The following is a 24,107-nucleotide window of genomic DNA, read 5'->3' as shown; positions in this document are numbered from 1 at the left end:
TAACAGATGCCAGAACCTAACTAACCTGGCCTCACTTTCCCCAAACGCTTGCCTTACTGTTTGTCATTCATGTTAAGTAAGTTAGCCACTCCTCATTTTGGCCTGCCAGTTTTATTAGGCAGAATAACTGACCATGGGTTTTAAGTTTATATTTTATAAACATAATTTCCCACTAAAAGAGTCATGAGACCCTTCAGATCACAACCATAACTAATTAAACATCATTGAAGAGACTTACAAAATTGAACTTGCCTTCTACAAATCCCGTAAATAACAGAATTAAATAAGAAACCATGGACCCAGAGAAGCTGTCATTGTTCGTCATTGCATCAACCCAAGTGGAAACCAGAAGTAAAACATAAATATACTTAGAAAAATTTCCATTATGTCTTATTTCACAGTTGTCCTATCCAGAAATGCATTCAAATGATAACCGTAATGCTTCTCTGATATTTCGAACTACTACCTTCTTGAAGTCTTTGAACTTTTCCCAAGTAAGACTACTTTCTTGATTTGGCTAAAACTCACAACAGTAATGTCTGGGCCATTAGGTTGCAACTAATTGATATTTAAAAGAAAAGAAGTCAATTATCAGTCTATTATTTAAAGAAAGTTCTGTAATAACTTTTTGCCAGTCCTGGGTTTGAACTCAGGGGGCCTGAGCACTATCCTTGGGCTTTTTTAAGGCTACAGCTCTATCACTTGAGCCACAGCACCACTTCCAGCTTTTTCTATGTACTTGATACCAAGGAATCAAACTTAGGTCTTCATGTATGCTAGGCCAGCACTTTTACCACTGGGCCAAACTCCCAGTTCTGTAATATTATTTTTATTTCCCTATGTTTTCAAAGAACCCTGCTACAATCTTCAATGGTATTCTCTATAACATCTTTCATTTCTTTTCTCTCATTAACAAGCATATAATAGATAAAATGTTGGACTACCAATTAAAAGAAAAGAAGAAATATGCACAATTTTATTTCATCATATTTCCTCACTGAGAGCTATCTTTACATAGAACTAATAATAGAAAAATAGTTGAGGCTACAGCTAAGTTTATTTTTGTGGTACTGGAGGGGACTTGTGCAAGCTAAGTAATTGTGCCACCACTGAACTAAATTCCAAGTTCTGGTTTCTAGTTTTAATTTACTTGATAAGGTTAATTCCATAGTTAGCTTGATGAGTTTATCCACTCAAGTAATATACATTGAGCAGCAATTCTAGGAGATAAGCACTATATTAATCCCCATAGGTAGATAACTTACAGGAAATTTTCCTAAGGTATTATGGCTAGGAAAATTGGGCTCATAGTCTTGCTTCTGGATATGTTTTCTTTGTCAGGAAGTCTGTTTTCCTGGTGTGAAGCTCATTGGTATCACCTTAACATTTTATTTACCGCATTTATCTACATATGTCCATTATGAGAAAATGGATTCCATGCAAATAGATATGCAAAAATGCAAACAGTTGAGGACATTTCCCCCACCTATTTTCAATTCCAAGTGCCAACTCTGAAAGGAACCTTCAATTCCCTGGCTGATTATTCTTGTCCATAAACCATAAATGTCTACTGCTTATTTTACAATGAGCATATTTATACCTTCCCTCAGATGACGGGAAGCATGGATGGGGCATACAGGAAGTCATTTTTAGTTTACCTTTCCTTCAGTGCTTGGGGTAGTTTTGACCTTCGCACTAGGTGGGAATGTCATCGCATCTGTTCTCCTACTGTTAATGATGGTGACCCCACATAATGATGCCGGTGTGTTTACATCAGTGCCTTGTCCACGGGGAGTGATTGCTATGTAGGATGGTTTCCAGACATTTCTAACGGGAGTCTTCCCATCTCACGGTAGATGGCTACCCACGGGAAGAGATTGTCTACCAATGGAAGCGTAGTTCTGTGGAAGTGGGTGATACGAGATCCTGGAGACTTTACCAATTTTCATTTGTTGGGCTGAGAAATACCACTGAAGTAGTGAAGACAACTTCTGGTAAGACATACTGGAAAAAATGTCTATATGACCCTTACTTCCAAAGTTAACGCTCTGGGATACATTATTTGACAGGTTTTTTCGATATCTATCTACAAATACTATTTCAGAAAATTAATGAAGTATTTTCGTATCCATAGAGAAAATCATAATTGGCATTCTAGTGGCATAAATATAAATGAATTCCATCAATTTGAAGCAAATTGGATTGAAATTGGATTAGTAAATCATTGACTAATTAATTTCAGCAAACATTAAATGGCAATTATTTTGAAAAGGAAAATATTTATTAGGAGTAAGTTTATGATTCCTTTTAGGGAATACAAATGCTGACATATTGAAATAATATTTGAAATAATCACACAGAGGTGGTGTATCTTCCACGAGTAAGTGGAAATCGTTGTAGCAGATTTGGATTCTTTCTCCTTCCAATAGTTGAATACGTCTAAGAGAGCAGGCTTTGGGTATTGAAAAGGTCTGGGTTCCTATTTTGATTCCATCAGTTATCAGATACTGTGCAACTTTCCTGAATCTAAGAAGATCAGCTTCCTACATAGACAAATGTGAATAAAAAGAAGCATTTCTAGGGATTTGGCATATGTTCTTAAAACACAAAGAGTAAATTTCTTAGAATGATATTAGTACTTAGTAAACAATTATCAGTACATACTGATTATAGTTGTTAGCATTGTGTGATGCATACCATGGTCAGGACAACAGCTTTTCAAGAGAAGCTGAAAGGTAATAGTCTTAGATATGAAATCTCATGATTTTTAGAGATAATTATTTACTAAACTCCTCAAAGGGGAAAGTTGCACATATTTCTAGAAAAGGCTTACTCACATGTGCTTAATTTGAACTCTTTACAAACCTGACTACTCCTTTTAAAATTATATAGACTGAAATTAGGCCCAATTTCAAAGATCTGTTAAGATATTTATAAAGTATAAGTAAATTTCATATAAATATCTATTAAGTGTAAGAATGTCTCAAATGATGTATCTATCAAGACATGTCCTTTGAAATTTATTTTTATGAGTTGGTTTCATTACACATATCTGATATTTTTGGAAATGATTCCATACTGTATTTTTGTTTGGGATAATTTGGAATGTTCCTTGCTCTTTTGAAGAGAAAGAAAATTAAAGACTATTACAAGATGACAATTTAAGAATCTGCCTTCACAAATATCAACCTCTAAATCACATCTGATAATTAATATTATTTTCAGCATTTCAAGTTTCCCTTATTGTGTGAGTCTCTCTTATCTTTCAAAAAGAAAAAGAAAGAAGGTAAAAGCAATCCTTGAGTACACTTTTTAAGTTTATCTCCATTCCTGTAGTCACAGGAAATCCTAATCATCAAGTACCTCAACAGTTTTTCAGTTAGTTCAGGGGGTGGGGAAGAAAATCAAAGTTCAGGATTGTCTTATAACTGAAGTCTTCCATTTGGAAAAGGAAGAACATAGGTAAAAATGATCTATGGTCTGTATATTTCCAGAATGGGAAGCTGGGCATGAAGTTCTGTTTGTATAGTCACATTTCTATAATTATTCTGGTCCCCTAAAAAGGAAACCACAAACTCATGACGGGCAGAACTTTTGGTTAGTCATTTGGAGCCTAGTGTGGATTAAAGACCAAATGCTGGTAGAAGGGTAGATAATCATGTATTAGGGACAAATACCACTTCAGCTTTGTTTCCCTGTGTGTGTGTGTGTGTGTGTGTGTGTGTGTGTGTGTGTGTGTGTGTGTGTGTGTGTGTGTGTATGAGTGATTGTAATTGAAAACCTTTTCTCAGTATTGGAAAGGGAGAGACTGATCCCTTACGTTAAGCAAGGCAAAGACTATTACCAAGGTCATACAGGGAAAATCATGTTTCTAGGAAATTGCACCAAAATTTTATCTACAGCACAGTATCTTGTCAGGTTCTAGACTTCATACAGAGTAACTTCGTTTAATGGAACCATCAACTACTTTGTGAATTTTATTTTATTTATTTTTTGAAAGCACGTTTTAATATCTGCTCAGGATCTGTTTGCTTGGAAAAGCTGCTCCTTTATCCACACCCCATTCTACCTATTTCCCATCATGCTTGCTGCCATTAGAAGAGAAACAAGCCAACTAGACTGTCTTGTAATACTTCGTGAATTTCAATGCAGTGTCTTGCTTAGCATGTGGTCTTTCTTTTCCAACTGCCTCTGTGAGAATTAAGGGTTGAATTGAAACCTGGCAACAATACTGAGAGGCATTCTAATTATTGGGTTGATAAAAGCATGATCAACGGACAGAGCAGACTCAGTGGCTTCCATAAGGTGGATCTGAAGGAAGGTTTACTAGAACAGTGAGGACAAACTAACTTTATATAAGCTAGAATGCATCCAGGGTGTCGCAAGTTGGCTAGGATATTCCTGGAGCTGATTGCACCATGGTCCAGTGCTACAGCTTCTTTCACGTGCCATTCAAATAAGATTGTTTATAGTACGCCTGAAAACTGTGCTGGGAAGACGGGTCAGGATTACTCTGCAGCAATAATGCTGTTTGGCTCACTGTGGCTTTGTCCATGGGGAAAGCATGACCCGGGTCAAGCTGGGTCTCTACACTCAGGGTTTTTATTTTTCTTTAAGTTGATTTACTGTTTGTAAGACAATGAAATTTCTTCTTCTATTTTTAGAATTAGGACCATAAGTATATAATAATTAGTATACATAATGGGACCATAAGAACAAATGAACAGACTTTCTTATAAAATATGATAAGAGCAAAATAACGTGGCTTTACATTCTACTATGTGTGTTGGCGTTTCCCTGAATCGAAGTGTGTTATATAAAGAAAAAGAGAGATCAGTGATAAGACTATAGTACAGGTAACATCCAACTGGAATACTCTCTTCAATGTAAACAGGCAGGAGGCAGGAGCTGCAGGAGCTGCAGGAGCTGCAGGAGCAGTTATTTAATGCTCACTGCCGGGCCTTCTCTTCACTACCTGAATCGTCCCCACTGCTACATTGCCTGCACCACAGCTGAGGTGAAGCATTCTCTGGGTGGTAGATTATAGGACTTGCAGACCACCCTTAATTCAGAATCAGTATGTTAGAAGCAGTTCTGGAATCCTCATTCTGTCTGTCTCTGTCTCTCTCTGCCTCTGTGTTCTGTATCCGGCTCCTCTGAGCCAGGCATGAACTTCAGAGTCATGACTCTACCTCCCACAGCTATGAAGGATGAGGGCACTTACACCTCTGAAAACCTTGTGTAACTGGCCTCTTTTCAGTTGCCTTTGCCACTGTCCTAGTTCATGAATGTGTCTGTTCTTATCTGAGCCATGTGGGTAGCTTAGGAAGCAATGTCCCTGCTGTTAGTCTTTTTCTCTCCCACGATCCATGCCTTACACATGAGTCACAAAAACAACACTTAGTGGTCCTTAGCTATATGCAATGGAAAGCACTTTGTGCAAAGGACTGACTCGAACTCCCCAAACACAGTCATACCAAGAACCGTCCACACTGGGGGTGCCATGTGCACAAGGAAACAGATAGGAGGGGCTCATTTAATTACAAAACACCGGGGCATCAAGACAGGCGGTCCATACCCAGAAACGAACCCTCCCTAGTCACTGATTTTACTCCATTCCTGAACAACCTAGTTCCTAGTGTCCAACTTTCATCATGGGTCAAGAACCCAACAGGTTTGATTCAATGCAAACTATTATTTCTAATACATAAGAGTATTTCGTGAACTTCATTTCATTGTTTTGTGAATTCCCAGCTTGCGGCAGAAATGGATGTTGTCTTGGCTTGTTTCATTTAATTGAACTGGTCAATCCTAAAATATATCAGTGAATTCTCAACTCTTTTTCTCCTGTATGGCTTCTCACTTCATTCATTCTACCTCATTATGTAGCTCTAAGATTAAAATAAACGGCAGCTCCCCAGCATGGCTTTTCTGATTCTAACACCCTAACAATAAGAAGCAGGTCTTAAGAACATTATATGCTCAGAACCAGGTGACTAAGTTGTGACACCAGCCTTGCCATTTAAGTTTGTATATGTTCTGTAATGTACCTGACCCAGCATCACCATCAATAAATGTTGTTCGGAGGATTAGATAGGATTAAAACTGTTCCTGGCTCATGACAAACCCTGGCAATGCCATTACCATTACCAAGACCACCAAGACCACCACCACTACCACCACCACCACCACCACCACCACTATCATCATCTAACCATTAACTTTGAACACTTCATCCCATCCGCCTTGTGGAAATCCAATTGCTACTTTGTGTTGCTCAGATGATTATTTTTTTTAGCAATACATGGCATTCATGCCAATAAAGATGCCAACACATTGATGAAATCATGTCCATTTTACCAGTCTGATAATGAATTCAACTACCTATTTTTCCATTATGCTTTGTTCAAAGTATAAGATGTGATTCTTTCTGTTCATATACATAGCCGATTAATCAAATTTTCTCCTTCAAATTCTATACTTTACCCTAAGACATGGGCTAGAAAAGTGGGCAAATGAGTTTTCCCTAGGAAGGGGGGATTGTATGGTTGGGATCCAAATGCCACCACAAAGAAACTTAAAGAAACGTGTCATAGTCCTCCCATTATTGAATTCTGATAAAACATCCATCAGGTATTTGACAACGCTCTGTAATATGTGTTTCATGACATATTACATTTTTGTCATATACATGTACAATAGCTATTATTTACTGCCTTTTGTTGTTTTGTCTAGCTTTTGGCTTAGATTTCACATGTCAGTTTTATTTTTCCAAAGGCTATTATAGTGTCGAAACACATATGAGACAATATCTAAACTACTTAAATTCTTTTTCCTTTCTACCTACAATTTAGAAACATCAGCTCTGTGGCTGAGGTTCATGTTTATTGAATGGTTTTTGAAATAATCACGGCCCATTCTTGATTTTCAAACCTGTATGCTCTTCTCTTATGAGGCAATTTTCCCTTTCCTGAAATTTTCTAAGTAGCCCCTATCCACTTCCGCTTTTCTGATAATTCTGACTTCATTATCTAATATCAACCACAGTCCCAACTTGCTATACCAATGCCCACTTATATATACTAGTAAAATAATACTATAGAGACAAGCTCCCAGCTTTTAGATTGTTTCAAATGTTTCTGAAACTAAAGGTGATATTTATGAAATTATTATTGAGATGAGCTATTTTGAGGAAGGAAGTCAAATACAAAAAGCTAAAGCCAATGGATTTTTTTTAATTGATGAAGTTGAAAGGGGAGAAAACTAAGAAAGCTCTAAACAGGTATAATATCAATCCTATAGTCTTGTTATTTGTGAGGTCCAATGAGCTGTGAGTCTAATCAACATTAAAATTTTCTTGAATTAATATCTTAAAATAAAACATTGTACCCATTATACCATTATAGATTTTAATGTTATCTTTTAAGCTCAAATTAAAGAAGTTCATTTTGTTTGCATGAAAAGAAAATTAAGTAATTCTGCAGCAAGAGGCATTCATTTTTGTTACTTCTGAGTTTCACTGACTTGTGAACCTACTTTAATCAGTACTGAAATTTTCCTTGACTTAATATCTTAAAATAGATCAGTGGGTGAGTATATTATAATAGATTTTAATTTTATCTTTTAAGCTTCAAATTAGGGAAGTTCATCCTTATTTCAGGGGAGGAAAATACAGAATTATTTAAGTAATTCTGCAGCCAGAGGCATTCACGGGGAAGTCCTGTTTCCTATGGGAGCTCCTGATCTAGAAAGGGAATGTATTTGGTGAGGTGTTCTTTAAACATCTTATATCCAGCATATTCTCATAGTCCATGATAGAATCAAGGTCACATTGTAGCTATGCCACAAGAGGAGCTAGAATCTACCAAATAAATGATTCTTTTTCATAAAATGTTCAAAAATTTTCAAAGCTAGAAAAATACAAAAGCTGATACCTTGAAATTTAGATTTTTCAGTTATGAGAAATAAGAGTCAATTGTAATCTGTTTTTATTCTGGTGATATATTATTACAGTTATTTTTTAGCTGAAGTAAGATGCAACTGCTTCTTTTAGTTACCTTTCTAAAATACTCATATGTTATTGTTCCTACATTACCTATTTTAGCCAGTGGGGTTTAAGGGGTAGAATGAGATTCTATAGAGAAGTCATGTGAAATCCAAGGAAATGTGTTTGAGTTCTGTTCATGATCTCTTGATGAGCAGTCGGTGGGGCTCCCATGGAGACAGTGGGCTTGGAAGCTGTATACTAGGAAAGACATTCATTTTATAAAGTCCTAGAATCTGTGCAGTGTTCATGGTAACCGCTTATTTCTACCAAATGTCTCTAGCACAGGTCTTCGTTTTCCACTGGATCCCATAAAAAAAAAATCAAAGCTTAAGCAGGCTGACTATTTTTTGAAGGATATTTAATAGATTCGGATAATTTACCAAGATCTAGAATTCTTACTCCTGGGTCTCATAAACACATTGCCCAAAAGGATAGATTAGAAGAAAACTCATTCCTAATTTTGATAATAGCTAGTGCCACAGAATGGAGCAATGAAGTATTGGCATTTAATAGGATAAGGATACATTATAATTAACACATTCACTTGTTATTCACTATATTGAGATAATCATTATGCTTACATGTAGTGGAAATTTTAACTCAGAGACATAATTTAACAATGTCCTTCAATTTCAGAAACTTCCTTATAGCTTTGAGGGTTATTATTATTTACAAGGTAAGTAGATCTCTGGATAAATCACACATATCAGACCTTAATTAAGAAACTATGAATGCAGAATGTTTGTACAAATTTGTTCCTTAAAGAAAAATATCATTTGAATAAAAAACTTGCAAGACAGAATAAATAGGGGATTTTTGTTTTTGATAGCCAATCGGAAAATAAAGCATCAATCTTCTTCAAGTTGTTTTCTAAATCTACTGAAAATCTTATTCTCACTTAAAAGATGCAGTGGTACAATAGCATGTAAGTAGAAGATCCCTCCTGTCTAGTTGTCCCCAAATGTAAAATATTTGGTTTCTGGGAGAAGGGCAGTACTCAAGTTTGAACTGTGTGCTGAGCTTCTTAGTTGGCACTTTACTGACAGAAAAATGCCTCCAGTCTGGCTTATTGTTGATTATTTTGGAGCATGGGACAGAACAGATTCTCCTCTCCAGGTGACAGTGATCTAATTTTCTCCCCTGGTCTCCAACCCCTATATGTTCAACCCTCTCCCAGCAGTAGTGCGAGGCTTGGTTGTCAAAGATTTAACACCTGGACCCTTCAGAGACAGCTACCATTCAAACCACATCAGAATTCCCTTGCTAAATGGACACTGCTTTTGCATTTAATATAGAGACCATGGTATAATCGTCCACTTTTTCACATTGCTTTGTCTTTCTATTCATCCTCTTCAAAATTATCTGCTCTTTGTAATACACTTTCAGAGTAAAAAAAAAAAAGGATGCACTCAAGTAACACTGTTTCACAGTTGCAGTTCATTTCCCATGCTCAGCACATACCTGATATTTGCCTGAGCCATACATCCCTGCCAGCTCTAGGAGATACTTTTAAGGGAATATTGAGGCACAATAAATGACAGCAGTCAAGATGAAATGTCCAGTTACACAACTGAGCTTGCTGTGAGCCTCTTCCAATGTGATTTCCAGTCTGTCAACACTCATAGGATGAACAGGGCCGTGTATGTATCGTATCTATTGTTCTCTGCTAACTGGTGAAGAGCTATGCACTATAGAAGACAATGGGGGATTCATGAGCTGTGTAATAGCTCCCTTTTAAAGAGATAATGCAAGCATGAACACCAATTGTAACAGGGTAATGATCACATTTCCTTACTTGGAGATTTCTTCCTACCATACCAGTGGCTAAGAATGAAATTTGATTTCATAAAATTAAATTTTAAAGATCAGTGACAATTTTAATAACAGAGAAATTACTCTAAGCATGTCCACTTAGAGGTGGTAAATCAGTCCCTAGATGTCCGATGCCCACCTAGAGCCTTGGCCCCAGGCCTGGAGAAGGTCTGAGCAATCACCACAGGGCGCTGGCAGTCAGCATCAAACAGCTGAGAGACCTCACAGGAAAACGAAATACCTGCTTTTTAAACATCGAGTCCTAGTCCCATAAGAAAAGAACTGTATGAACCCAGTTATCCATTCTTTTAACACACAGGGCAGACAATTTCCAACTTCCCAAAGTGCCTAACAATTACAGCTCCATTTTATGGCTCTATTCTTAGATTACTAGTGTCTTATTTTAGTAAACCATATGCATGATTATCTTTATCAAAAATGGGAGAGATTCAAGGTAATTAATCCCCAAACTGCAGTGCAAAGGCATCTGAAGAAATAAGGAAATTCCTGCATCTTTGAAAAGAAGCCATCTCAGCCACAGAGCGACACTCAAGGAAATGAATGTGAAAGTTGTGACTCACCAAGGTTTGTTGAGCACAGATGTTAAGCAGGTTGCAAAGCAGTTACAGAACCTTTCCTGTCTAGGTCTCATTTCCTTTTGATATTCCACATGTGGACTTACATATCCTACATGTCTAGCATAAGCAAAGCAAATTGGTTTTAAGCACACTCACTTTAGCTTTATTGTGTGCTTTTCTGGAAGATAGAATCAGAATCAAAATAAAACCCTGAAGCTCTACGTATGGAATCTGTGCCTACATTCCTTGTGTTTCTTTTTCAATTCACATCTAAGCAGCTGAACATTTCCTTGCCACTCTCCTGGCACTTTGCTGATCAGCAGTCTTGCCTTGCCAATTAGCACTTTGTCCTTTTGTCATTTTCTGAAGTTCTATAGAGCTGTTGTTCTCTATCAAGATCCTATTCTTCATTTTCTAGAAGGAAATGGGACAGCTGGGTATGGGGCAAATCACTGTAATTCCTGTGTGAGCTGCTGTTTTGGTCCTACCGCCATATGGCTGAGTGACCCTGGGCAACTCCTTCTCTATTTTGGCTCATGCTTTCCTCACCTCAAAATGAAAATCAGACTACATGAGTTTTGAAGGTCTTTTGTACCCTTAAAATAGTGTTCTCCATTTCCTAATAGCATCTCTGTTATAAGGTAGACTTCTGGTGGATATATGTATTCTATGTTCCAAGAGTTTCTAATGAAAATTTCCTTGTGTTTATTACATTAGGTATCTTTCTATGTCATGTGCCAAGTGTTTAAGTGGCAGTCAGGTTGGACAGGGAATTTCCATAGAGATGGCTGGTAAGCGAGCTGAAGTCTGGGAACATAAAATGTGGCATGGAGCTCTTCCTCCTGAGCTTCATCATGGCATGGCAAGCCATTGCCCTGGGTAAAGGAAGAAGTGCTAGAAAAATTGAATTATCTGCCTTAGTGTAATTCCCAGTGCTATAAAACAACCCTTAACTAGCATCATAAGTAGGCTGGATCTATCTAGTCACTCTTCTGAAAACTTCTGCAGGAGCAGTGGTTCATGCTGTACACTGTGCTAAGAAACTCTGAAATGTGGCCTATAGGGAATAACAACAAATTGCCCACCCTGTACAACCAATGTAAGAAATACTGTTAATAATTATTATTATTAATAATAATAGAGTAGAACAAATTCCTTACCTGGTAGCTGAGGAATAAAGTCCTTTGCTGGTAATTGCTGAGTTTCTGCTTCTGTTGGTCTTCAAAGCTGAAGGTCACATGAGGACAGTTAGCCTTAGGAAAGAAAAAAAAAAGAGAACTTAATGCTCAGAAAAAAATATACACAGCCCAGGAGTAAAAGCTCTCTCTCCCTGAAAATTACCCTTTTGCAAAGAGGCTGCTTTGGGGTCAAGCCTGGCTTATTCCATCGATGGCCTGCAGCCATTCTTCTTATTCATGTGAAATTGGTTTCAGAAGGGACAGGTAAGAAAACATCCCATTAACAGGCAAATGATTAGAAGGTGTTGGGCACTGTCATGTGTTAGGAAGACAGGCAAAGTTTCTGCTGCTGAACTACTGTGACAGCTTCATTAATTACAACAACAAAAAACGAGACCCTACATACCACACTGTACTAATTTAATTTTACAGGTATTAGTGGGCAGTAACTTCTATGAAACAATAAACAGGAATGATCTTGTCAGGAGAAAATAATTGAACATAATATAGAAAAGTCTCAAAATAATGAAAAGGTCACCCAGCCTTGATTGTTGTTATTTTTGCATGTGAATAAAATGTTTCCAAGAGTCCCATATAAAAATAAAACCTGGCTAAGTACAGTGGCTTCAAGAAAAATTAAATGTTTTATGATTAACTATGATAGTTTCAAGCAAAATTAAGTTGCTTCTTATACTTAATGATGAATTGTTTTGAATTTTCTTCTCTATGAAAGCTTTTAAAAACTAGTTTTGTGCCTCTATTTGTAGGTAAGATGCATAAATTCCACGCTACCAATGGTTGTAAACATACTCCTGTGACTAGTCTTTAGCAGGGCTGGAGACTGCCAATCAAGTGTTTTCAGTCCCTAAGCCTCTGATGCCTGCACTAGGTTACCCACACTGGCGTGGACTTTGGTTCCCACCTCATTGTCTGGCAGAGAATTAAGCAGGTAGGAGGAAGGCTGGCCCTAAAATCCTTCCAGGCTGAGCTATACACATGTAAGCCATGTGGGTATCTCAACAATGACGAGACTGGTGCGAAGTCAGCCTTTACGGCCATGACATATACTACGCTGAGTTTTGCAAAGACACGTTAAGCTTGTAGAGTTTTACAAGGTAGATCTTATTTTATTGCTATGGTCACAGAGGCATGCTATGAACTCCATACTAGAGCAGGCAACAGTCTTCTGTTGAGTCTCATCTGTAGACACGGATGATTTGTTGTCATAGTTTTATGAAGGAAAAAGTTGATTAGCATGAGTAGGGATTCATTTGGCATTTGCATGAGAGTGTACGTGTGTGTGCATGTGAATGTGCATGTGTGTGTATGAGAGAGAAAAATGTATATGTGTTTCCATTTCATCTTCATACTATAACAAGTTATTAATGATGTCAACTCAACTTGCTGGCAGCAGAATTTTGATGAAGAACTGTAACCTGGCATGTCTTCATCTTTTGACCCAGATACCAACAAGTTGTGAAGGACTATCACTATTGATGATAAACTTCTTACCATGGCTGGAATCATTTTATCTACCACTCAAGGCAAAAATTCTGATATGGCTAATATGGTAGTAAAAGAACACTTTTAGTAAAATTTATACCAGCAGAGATGAAGAAAAACTGATCTTAAGTCTTAGCTGAACTTACTGGTACTTATGTATATTAAGGAAATTCACTTGGCTTCTCAAATCTCTCTTTGTTTATCCATAAAATAGAGGCATTACAATCACCTTGCGAAAGTTCCTGAGAGTTAACTGAGCTAAGTTCCTTTCAATGTACAGGAGATTGTGATATATCCATGTAAAGTTCCAGTATATTTAATCACTGCATAAAACAAAAATGATCTGATTTATAGTTTCTTGAAAGTTCCTGGAAGGTAGGAATAGTGGGATGGTCCAAGTCTGCCAGTTCTGCATCTGTCCATTTAAGCTGCACAATGACCAGGGGTGCACAGGTGTGTATAAATAGCTGTCTCACACGATGGCTCTGGAAAAGAAATAACTGAAAACTTGGAGGTGGCTTTCAGCTTCCATTTGTTGGAAGATTTGAGCACTAAATGCTTTATGAGGAAAAAATATAAATGGTTTGGATCTTTTTTTGCCAGTCCTATGGCTTGAACTCAAGGCCTGGGCACTGTCCTTAGGCTTTCTCAAGGCTAGCACTCTACCACTTGAGCCACAGCACCACTTTGAGCTTTTTCTATGTATGTGGTACATAGAAAGGAATTGAACTTGGGTCTTCATGCATGCTAGGTAAGTACTCTACTATTAGGCAAAACTCCCGGCCCTGGATTTTTAAATAGTGCTTATAATCATTAAATAGTCACTAAACTGCCATGGATTATTGAGAACAAAAAATAAAACTCTAAAGCAAATGTCCATAATCCTAGACTTGGTTTCAGATTGAGTTTTTCTGAGGCCATTGCAACCTCTCCATAAGATCCCTTTATTCCTTCATGCTCTGGTGTCTCATTGGTAAGATGTGCCTGGAGTAGTAGATTTCTTTCTCAGGAAGGTGAAAATGCTTTATAACACACTAAGAAAACAGCATGTGAGCTAAGCATCACCATTATCATTGCTTAATGATTATCTGTATGACTCAGTCTGTGGTTCTTAACTCATGTTCTTAAAAGTATATGTATTTTGTGCCAGTAAGGAATTTGAAGAAATGAAATCATGAGTCATTCTTTTTGCTACTCCAGAAGGAGAGAATTTCAAAGTGACTCAAGTCACTGCCTCACACTCCTGGGTTCCTGTGATCAGATTCTGTCATCAGGACTTAGATACAAACAATAACAACCACAGACATGATTAAAGCAAGATAAGAGACAAAATTCTCATTTTCTTGGTAACTTTTGGGCAAACTTGCTATTATAAACCCTGAGTATATTTGGAAGGAAATGATGAAGGAGTTAGTTGCAAAGGAAGATGAAAAGATAGAATCCATGCATTAATGGCAATTAATTGCATTAACTGCTTGAAAGAAAGAGCTATGCCAGGTTCAATGTATCCTCTCACTCCTTGGTAAGGCAAAAGTTTTCAGATGAGCAATGAAGGATGGACTACAATTTGAAATTAGACTGAATTCATAGACTTAGCAAAATATTTAATGAGAGTTAAGGTGGAATATAGGAATGTCATAAAGCTTTACTAGTGATAGCTTTATTATTCTGTTGAAGAGTCAGACAAAACTCAATCATTCTTGAGTCTTCAAGAAGCAGTAGCCTATTTGAATATTTCTGTCAGAATAATGATTTATTTTTAGACTTTATACTTACCCAGTGTTGCAATAACTCAAATGTTTCTTGAAAGCATAGCATCTACAGCACACTACATAAAGTAATTTTTATGAAGTACTTCTTTCAGTACTTAGAAATATCAATGTAGATTGATAACTACTTTTCTTTCAGAGATAAGAAAATAGTAACTCTAGGAAATTAGGTAACTAGTCCAAGCAATTCCTTCTTGCCAAGGAAACCCAAAATGGAGTTTGAAATTCGGTTCCATATGCACAGATTTTAAGATGAGGAACATTTTTGCACTGCAGGATTTCTTATGAAGATGACTGGTGCAAGTGTAGACAGAAGAGTCATAGGGAAGGAGGAAGGGGGAAATCGGCAGTTCTGAAGTATTTTCTGTAGAGACCTCTGCAAGCTCAGATGGGCACGGCCAGAAGGTACATGCCACACTGTTGCTAGAGTTTGCCAAAGGCAGTTCCGCAGGAGATCTCACACCCTGGTTACATCTCCATGTGCTGACTGCGGAAGAGAAAACCTTTAAAGGTCACTTGACAAATACCTGGTGCGTCAGCTTCCTTAGCTCTTATTTACTGTGAAATTTCACCCACTCTCCAAAGGATAGTCAGGGACTCACTTCATAAGTGTTCATTAGAAATGGTGGGCGGGCCCACACAGAAAAAATGGCACCCTCTATTCCTTTATTCATTTCTTTTAACTGCCTCAGGATGGTTATTGCCCTAAAGAAAATTTACTTCCTTTATGAAGAAATCCACAAGAATTTCTCTCTTCTATTATCTGAACAATCATTGATCTCTCTTGAAAAAAACTGAAAACTCTCACTTTCTCCCTGTGGTGTTTCAGGTTTTGGTTTGTTTATTCTATTTTGTGTTTTGTTTTGCTTTTCAAAATTTTTCCAGTACTGATGCTTAAACTCAGGGCCTGGTTCTAACCATTTTTCTCAAGGCTGGTACTCTACCACTTGAGCCACTCTTCCACTTCTAGCTTTTTGCTAGCTAATTGTTAATCAGAACTTCATGGGTGGCTTTGAACCACAGTCCTTAGTTCTCAGATGCCTCAGTAGTTCCAAATGCGAGCCGCAGACTTCTAGGTCTTAATTTAGCCACTCTACAAATAGACAAATTGAGGTTCAAGAAGGTAAGCGACTGACCCAAGGTCATAGGGCTATGAAGGGAAGAACTGGGAATGAAAGCCACTTCAGGGTGCAGCACTCAGCTGCAGATGTGGGGTGTGGGCAGTGCTGGGAAATGCCACTGGGAATGTTTGAAACCCTAAGTCATCTCTCATAGTCACTGGTTATCTATTCAGAGGCTCCTATGTTCCAAGCATCACAGGGCTCATGAAGATAAATCACCCTTGAACAGACCACAGTCCAGCAGAATAATGATGAGTCAGATCAGACTGAATTTTAAATTGTGTTACATGAATCTGTACATGATAAGCCTATTAAGGGCTGACCATACACAAAGCATCACGTATATTATTCATTACACCAATGCACACCAATTGACACCTGCCTCAGTAGTGTGTCATCACTATTTTTACCTTTCTGAATGAAGAAGCCATTATCCTAAAAATATCCTAAGGTCTTAAAATATCTTATACTATGTTTGAAGTGTAATTGGAAGGTATCAGAACAATCATTATCCTGTTGGAGAACTATTGTAGGGCTTAATTGTGACTTCTCCACCCACCCCTCTCCTCCATGCTCATTTACCAGACAGAGGCTGGTGGGAGAAGGTGGAAGCAGAACCCTGCTGCACTGTGGTAGCTGGAGATTGTTTGGAAGGACTTGGTGAGAAGATTAGAGGAGGCATTTCTATTGGTCTATCAGGTCAATGCTGAGTTAGCAGTTGTGTGGTTTCTGCTTGCCTTCTCCTATCTTTCCTTCCAAGTTTTGGACTGTAGAAAGCCGGTCTGGGTTTTGTAGTCAGACAAATATGATCTGCCTGTAGTTTTAGGTAAGACAGGTGTCTGACGCTTGCGAACTCTTTCAGCTACGCTCAGTTCTTTGGGTCCTTTCTCAAGCTTGGAAGAATGTAATGGGTGTGGTCAAAGGAATATTGAACTCTCTTGGAGATTTTTAGCTTTGTAACATTACGTGTAAGTGTGAGATTAGAGTTTGCAGGCTCTAAATAGATCAGGAAGCTGATGCTGCTTAGTATTTTAGATTTTTTATGGTTTTTTTATTAAAGAACTTATTAACATTGATTTTTACATCATCTTTTTTCATATATTTTTTATTGTAATTAATAGAAGGGTTACATGATATTTGCCAGATAGATGGTGCATTAATTCCCATACATGGATACCCTTTCACATGTCTTGGTCCCCATTTCCCTCCCCCCCGACCCCCACCCCTCATCTTGTTTTCCCCCATTCCCTATCCAATTTCAAATTCACTCAACATGATTCGCTCTAGATTCATCCACTTCCCTGCGAATGCCATTATTTTTAGATTGTTTTTAATGCTGGTCATGGGGCTTGAACTCAAGGCATGGGCACTGACTCAGCTCTTCTTGTTTAAGGCTAATGTTCTACCACTTTAAACCACAGCACCATTTGCAGTTTTCTGGTGATTAATTGGAGATAAGAGTCTCAGGAATACTTTCCTGCCCAGGCTCATGTCAACTTAAATCCTTAGATCTTAGCCTCCCGAGTAGCTAGGATTACAGGCGTGAACCACTGGCTTTGGCTGGACTGGAGATTTTGCTTGAGCAATCAATCCCCTCAGTGTAGAGCTGGAGTCCTGAATACAGCGTTTGAGAACTAGCATTCCTGGGTTATCTCTGAGAGCTGCATGAACTTAGGCAAGCTTTTTGCTTACATTTACCATGCTTGCAATAAGAAATGAAATTTTAACAATCCAAGAGGATCATTAGAATAATAAAATGAGTTCAAAATATATGGAAATTGATACAAAGTAAGTACCAATAATTTTATAGGTGCAATTGTATGGCTACATGAGCAGAATAGTTCTCTCAGAAGTTCTGCAACATCTTGGTGTAATTAAGGAAAACTTAGGTTCAAAAATGTTTTGTTTTAAATTACATAAAGAATTATAAAGAAATGTGTAGGACTAGCTCTTTAACATATATAAGATCTATTTATCCTCTAGATGGAGTGAAATATTTTGATGACAATATAAGATAGATACACAAAGACATACACATATATTCAAGTTGATATAGATGATTATCTTTAATCTAAAGAAACACATCTGTACATGACAAACTATTTTAAAATTCTTCACAGGTAAAAGAAAGTTCTAAACTTAAAAAAACAATTGGACATTTAAATGCAGTTCATAGATTTTTATAACCCAAAAGGTCAGACTTCTGGTATCTTGTTGTTCCTGCAAGAACCAGATCAGGAAGCAGATGCCTAGACTCCACGCTTCTCTGGAGTCTGAGGCAGGAGGAGCAGGGGAAAGCATGAGATCTACTTAAGAACCAAACTAAAAAGAGCAAAAGGGCTGGGAGTGTGGATCTAGTGGTGAGACTAAGCTCAATGTACGAAAAATCAGTAAAAAGAAATGAAGCTAATTAAAATCCAAACAAAATGGTAATACACACTGACACCAAAACTTGGTCCTTCACTGGATTGACTACAATTAACTGTCATTAACACTACTATTTACTTGTAAAAATTTTGTTTAAAACAAATCTTTGGGTTAGCTGCAGGACAACTTGACGATGAAGATTCTGGATCATCCACCCTGGAGTTATTCACCTCTGTCTTTAAGCAAGGAAGATAGCCTTTATGGGCTTGGATTGTTATAACTGAAATGATGAGGTGAGATAGTAATATAATCCCATAGAACACTATAAGCATGAAGGTGAGATTATAAGAAAGGAGATTGACGCAAACCGGCTCCACATACAAGCTTACTTTAAAAACTGGTTATATTCATTGTTACAAAACTATTCACATGAAAAGTCTAATCCATTGGCACTTAAAATATCCTGCAACCACCAGTTGTTACATAATACATTTAGGAAAGACTACTTAGTTATGCTTTTTCTCTTGTGCTCTTCTTGTGGTTGTTACATAAGGATCAGTCAATTAAAAATAATAGCCTGCCTCAGCTCCCTGTGTTCAGAAATCTTTTCTCCAGGCCCATTGTGAGCTTGCATTTCCCTGTGTACATTTCCCGTGAGAACCACTCCACAGGCCTTTAGAATGGGAGAGCAGCCAGAAGCCCGCCAGCCCGCAACAACCCACTTCCTGTAGGCCTAGTGTTGTGTCATGTGTTGTATATGTGATTTTAGTTTTGGCTTTCTCTATACTATCTTAGAAACGCTTTTGTTTTCTAACATTAAAGAAAACTCACAGATCGGAGCTGCTTTACTCATAGATAGACTAGCAGACACGAGCGTGACTAGTCAGACTTCAGTGATGGTATGCTCTACCTCCCTGCCCAGTTCTGCTCAAAACTCTTTTCCTTCTCAGCTAAATTAAGAAAGAAAAGTGGGCTACTATGGTAATATATATGTGATTTAAACTCATTTCATTAATTCCCAGAACAGTTTACTGAATTTATACACTCCTGTACTTCTTAGCAATGTTCATGAATATTTCCACTCTCCTTTCTTGACAGTGATAGATGGCTCACTCATCTCTGCCTGCCAGTGGCTGTTAACATAGCTAGCCCTAACTGACCCAACCCAGTGGTATTATGAATATGGTATTCAGAATGTATGATTATTGGCCATTGTGGTGAATATTATCTTCATTTTAAATGAGATTATGTTGCATTTATATTTTTGCAAGTATTTGATAATCCATCATTAATTTATTTCAACCCAACAGCTATGATCGGTCTACAGTATTTGAACTTGTTACATTTAATTTGAAAATTAACATTTTAGTTTTGTTATCATAAAAGTAACATGGATGGATCTGAACTCACTGTCAGCGATGAGATCTGGAATGACATGAGCTCCTAACTGATTTCACCTTGTGTGTCATGAATATCAATACAACGCCCTACAGAACCATTACCATGTTTGGTATGCTCCAGCCCCTTCTGAGTTGCTCTGTAACAATGGGATATGTATGGTGTTTTCTACCTAAGATCTTTTCCAAAAAATGGTTTAAACACACACACACACACACACACACACACACACACGCACATATATATATATATATATATATATATATATATATATATATATATATATCCCAGGAGGAGACTAAGGGCTTTATTCTTTATTTAAATCCTTGCATTCAATCCAAATGACTGGAGTCTACACTCATATCAGTCATTAAAGTAGTTTATAGAGACAACTGATTCTACATTGAGCTGTGCACACGTGTGTATGTGTGTGTGTGTGTTACTGGTAGTGTAGATACAAATGTGTATATACTAGAATACAGACTCTTGTGAAACAGAAGGAAACAATCACAGAAATGACAAATATACTACGTAAATGCAGCCATTATCATAGTCTCAGATCTCCTGAATTAGCCAAAAAGGGAGAACCCCCCTTTTGGTATGCATGCATTCAGTTTCCCTGATGACCTTGCTGGCTTGGGGAATCACAGTGTGGCTGAGGCTAAGCCAAGTGTCTCTTTTCATTAGCTCCTCCACATTCTCTTCTTTGGCTGAGATTCAGGGAGTGTATCGATTTCATCTCAGAACCTCATGTGGTTCATTCAACCCACACTCAGCAAGTGTCCTTCTTTAACTCCTGGATACAGACACACTGGCAGGCCCTCCCCAGAGGACAGTGGACCAAGTGTGGTAAAACTGCTGGCATGTTTTCCGTTGTTGGGGTTTGTTTTACATAATCACATGCCACAGCTCCTCAAGGAAGGAAGCTAGACACTGCCCTGTTCTGTCTGCAAACACCTCAGAGGTGTGAGCTCTAACTGTGTTCCTCGGTGCCAAGCTCCCTCCTCTCCTCTTTAGCCACATCACACACAGGTCATATCCTCTAGAGACAGGAAGGAACAAGGCCTCGGGTATCACTTATGATGTTGCAACTGCATCTCAACATCATAGATCAGTACTCTGGTTTTCATGCTTTGTTGTTTGTGGGTCTTTGTTTCTTTGCTTTTTTGATGTGCATGCCAGTCCCGAGGCTTGAATTCTGGGCCTACATGCTGTCCCAAGACTCCTTTTGCCCAAGGCTAGTGCTCTACCACTTAAGCCATAGCTTCACTTCTAGTTTTTTTTCCATGATTAATTGGAGATAAGTCTCTTGAACTTTCCTGCTAAGGAGGGCTTCTTACCACAATGCTCAGATCTCAGTCTCCTGAGTGGCTAGAATTACAGGAATGAGCCACTGGTACCCAGATACTTTTTTTTTTTTGAGATAGGGTTTTCCTGTGTATCTCAGATGTCCTTGAACTAACACTCTTCCTTCCTTATCCTTTAAACTGCTGAAATTACAAGAATGTGCCTTCTGCTTGGCTAATCTAATCAAATGGTCTTCACTCTTTAGTTATTGCCAGACCAGATGAGCTTCCATATTCTTTGCTATGAAAAATGGTATACATTTTGTAGGTTGTTTTCTTTTCCATTTAGTCTACATTTTATGCCAATTGGTATGGTACTTTAAGATGATAACAGCTTAAAAAGTTAGCACTAGAAATAATGGGTTAGCTAACTTAAAACATCAATTTTCTATTATATCATAACTATACAAACTAGGTTCCAAAAATTATTCCAGTGATTAATTACCCCTTTTACAAATGAATCCTATATGTTGTTAAGAAATTGTTGACACAATGGATGTTTAAAGACAAAAAAATGACTCTTGGACATGGTAAATTAAACAGGCCTCTAAACATTCACACAGTGAGACCAAAGGAGGACATATGATCATATAAAAGAAATGAACTTGAAGCAATGGAAACAAGGTTTTTGTTATTTTGCTTTTTATTTTGTTTTCTCCTTGACACTGTTTTGGATATCTGCAGCATTTGTCTTTCATGTAAGTAAGCTTATTTGATTTGAGGAAGGTTGGGGGAGCACAGAAATGATGAGACCAAGGGTGAACAAACGTAGCAGTGATACTCACCAGACTATACTGAACATGAACTATCGAGCTTGTTGGGGAGGAGGATGGGAGGGAGAAAACTTGGGGAAAATGAGGGAAGAAGTGATGCTGTTCAAAAAGAAATGGAACAATATAACTGCAACATCCACTCTGAACTCTCAACTGTACAAGGAAATTTTAAAAACAGAAATTGTTGGGAGCTCAGAGCTAGATATTTTGAACATAACATGCACAACTGATAAAAACTATGTGGAAAGAGTCATTTCCCCTCCCTCCTTAATGAAAGCTACAGAGGGAAAGTAAGGAGATTTCAGTTTGCTCAGAATTTAAATGCAAGACATCAGGCAGGCTAAAATACATTAATGCCAAAGTCAAATCCTCCTTGAGAAAACTCTCCTGAGCAGCAGACTTAGGAGCTGTTGTCTCAATAGTGAGAGCACAGTACCGCCTCAGTAAATAATGGAACAGTTTAAACCAAGGATTATTCTACTTTCCCTTTGACATCTTTGCAAGTCATAAAAGTAATTATTCCACACCATTGATTGGTTGACGTTGAAGTTAATTCAGGAATTTCAGTATGAAAAAGAAGAAAACTATTAAATATGAAGTGTGGCCCATAGTTGAGTCTTGGAACTTAAAGCATATTTATTTAAATGACTGCTAATAGAAAAAAGCATTGAAGGGTGAGTTTTGAGGCACGGCTTCGGGGACAGGGTCTACAGTGTGGATGGTAACCCTGGCAGATCTCTGTATGTCTCAGGGCTCTACTTGCTCATGTGTAAAACGCAGGACACTTCCACTCATCTAAGTTTTCTTCCAGCTCTGACACTGTGGGATCATATTCACACTTGAACTCAGCAATAGAAGCACTGAATCTATCTTCTAGTGCCAGAACCAATTTTACTTTAGTGAGCTGAGCTTTATGCCAGTGTTCTTGGATACAGAACACCATCTGTGAAAAAAATTAAGTGCCAACTCTCAAGAAATAGACAGAGGGCCTTTGATAATCCCAGTGGGAGTCCTTCAGCCACAGAAGGCAGTGGACTGGCCACACAATAAAAACCATGTATCATATGATTCTTTTCTCTTTTTGCATTGTTTTATTTCTTCATGTTTTTAAATTAAATTTTTGAACTCATACTGGAGAAATTTGACATACTTTTCTACTAAGCTGACTTAAATGACAAGTAATCATTGAAATCATTTTTTCACATTCTGGTAGAGTTTCCTCTAGACCAATTTCAATTTCAATTAGTTGTATTTCATTATTTAATTTAATTTTAGTTTACTGCAAAGGTAATATATTTTTTTTTGCCAGTCCTGGGCCTTGAGCTCATGGTCTGAGCACTGTCCTTTACTTTCTCAAGGCTAGAGCTCTACCACTTGAGCCACAGCACCACTTCTGGCTTTTTTCTATGCATGTGGTACCGAGGAATCGAACCCAGGTCTTCGTGCATGCTAGGCAAGCACTTTAACCTCTAGGCCAAACTCCCGGCCCAATTTGAAATTGCATAGGGAAGGGGGGAAAACAAGATGAGGAGTGGGGGTGGGGGGAGGAAAATGGGGACCAAGACATGTGAAAGGGTATCAATGCATGGGAATTAATGCACCATCTATCTGGCAAATATCATGTAACCCTTCTATTAATTACAATAAAAAATATGAAAAAAACAAAGGGAGTGCAGTTACATAAGAAAGGTAATGTGTACATTTCTTGTCAAATAGCGCTCCTCCCTCCCTCATCTTCTCCTCCTTCCCCTCAGCCCCCACAAGTGAACATCACTCTTACATTGCTTCATCCTCTGTCCTTTGTCTCACCGTTTTGTGATTCTCCTTCCCTTCCCCTTATCACATAAATTTGAATGTGTAAAAACACAGGGTCCCCAAATCAAAAACAGTGAACACAGGTGAGAACCTAACAAATAAACTAAACATGAAAGAAAAAAAATAACTTCACAAAGTACCTTAAAACAAAACAAAAAACCCTCTTGTTTCCATTTCTTGGAGTTCATTTTGGTTAGCATCATTTTATGTGGTCATATGTGTATAGTTATTGAGCTGCTGTGATTCTATACTAGGTCAACCTTAGATATATCCTAATTATTATAAATGAGGAAAACTATGGAGCCTATGTTTCTTTGGGTCTAGCTTACTCCACTTAATATGATTTTTCCCAAGTCTCTCCATTTACTTATGAATGGGGTAATGTTATTCTTGGTGATAA

At 37.8% G+C, this 24,107-nt stretch overlaps 1 protein-coding gene and 1 long non-coding RNA gene across 11 annotated transcripts in view; one reads left to right on the top strand and one right to left on the bottom strand.

Annotated features, from left to right (window-relative positions):
* The window catches only part of LOC150044548 (uncharacterized), a 604,944-nt gene that overhangs the window by 222,216 nt on the left and 358,621 nt on the right, over positions 1 to 24,107 (bottom strand). For all 8 annotated transcript variants that reach the window (XR_016533087.1, XR_016533092.1, XR_016533090.1 and 5 more), the window contains one exon: positions 11,598 to 11,690. This is a non-coding gene — a long non-coding RNA (uncharacterized LOC150044548). The remainder of the gene's footprint in view (positions 1 to 11,597; positions 11,691 to 24,107) is intronic.
* The window catches only part of Gabrg2 (gamma-aminobutyric acid type A receptor subunit gamma2), a 65,924-nt gene that overhangs the window by 26,615 nt on the left and 15,202 nt on the right, over positions 1 to 24,107 (top strand). For all 3 annotated transcript variants that reach the window (XM_090321087.1, XM_090321088.1, XM_090321086.1), the window contains one exon: positions 1,857 to 1,994. In XM_090321087.1, coding sequence (XP_090177213.1) covers positions 1,857 to 1,994 — 138 coding nt within the window. The remainder of the gene's footprint in view (positions 1 to 1,856; positions 1,995 to 24,107) is intronic.

The sequence above is a fragment of the Megascapheus bottae genome, chromosome 29, assembly GCF_031878675.1.
Source record: "Megascapheus bottae isolate mThoBot1 chromosome 29, mThoBot2.hap1, whole genome shotgun sequence".
Classification (NCBI taxonomy): domain Eukaryota; kingdom Metazoa; phylum Chordata; class Mammalia; order Rodentia; family Geomyidae; genus Megascapheus; species Megascapheus bottae.
The sequence above is the reverse complement of the archived record's forward strand: the minus strand, read 5'-3'. Positions and strand labels throughout refer to the sequence as shown.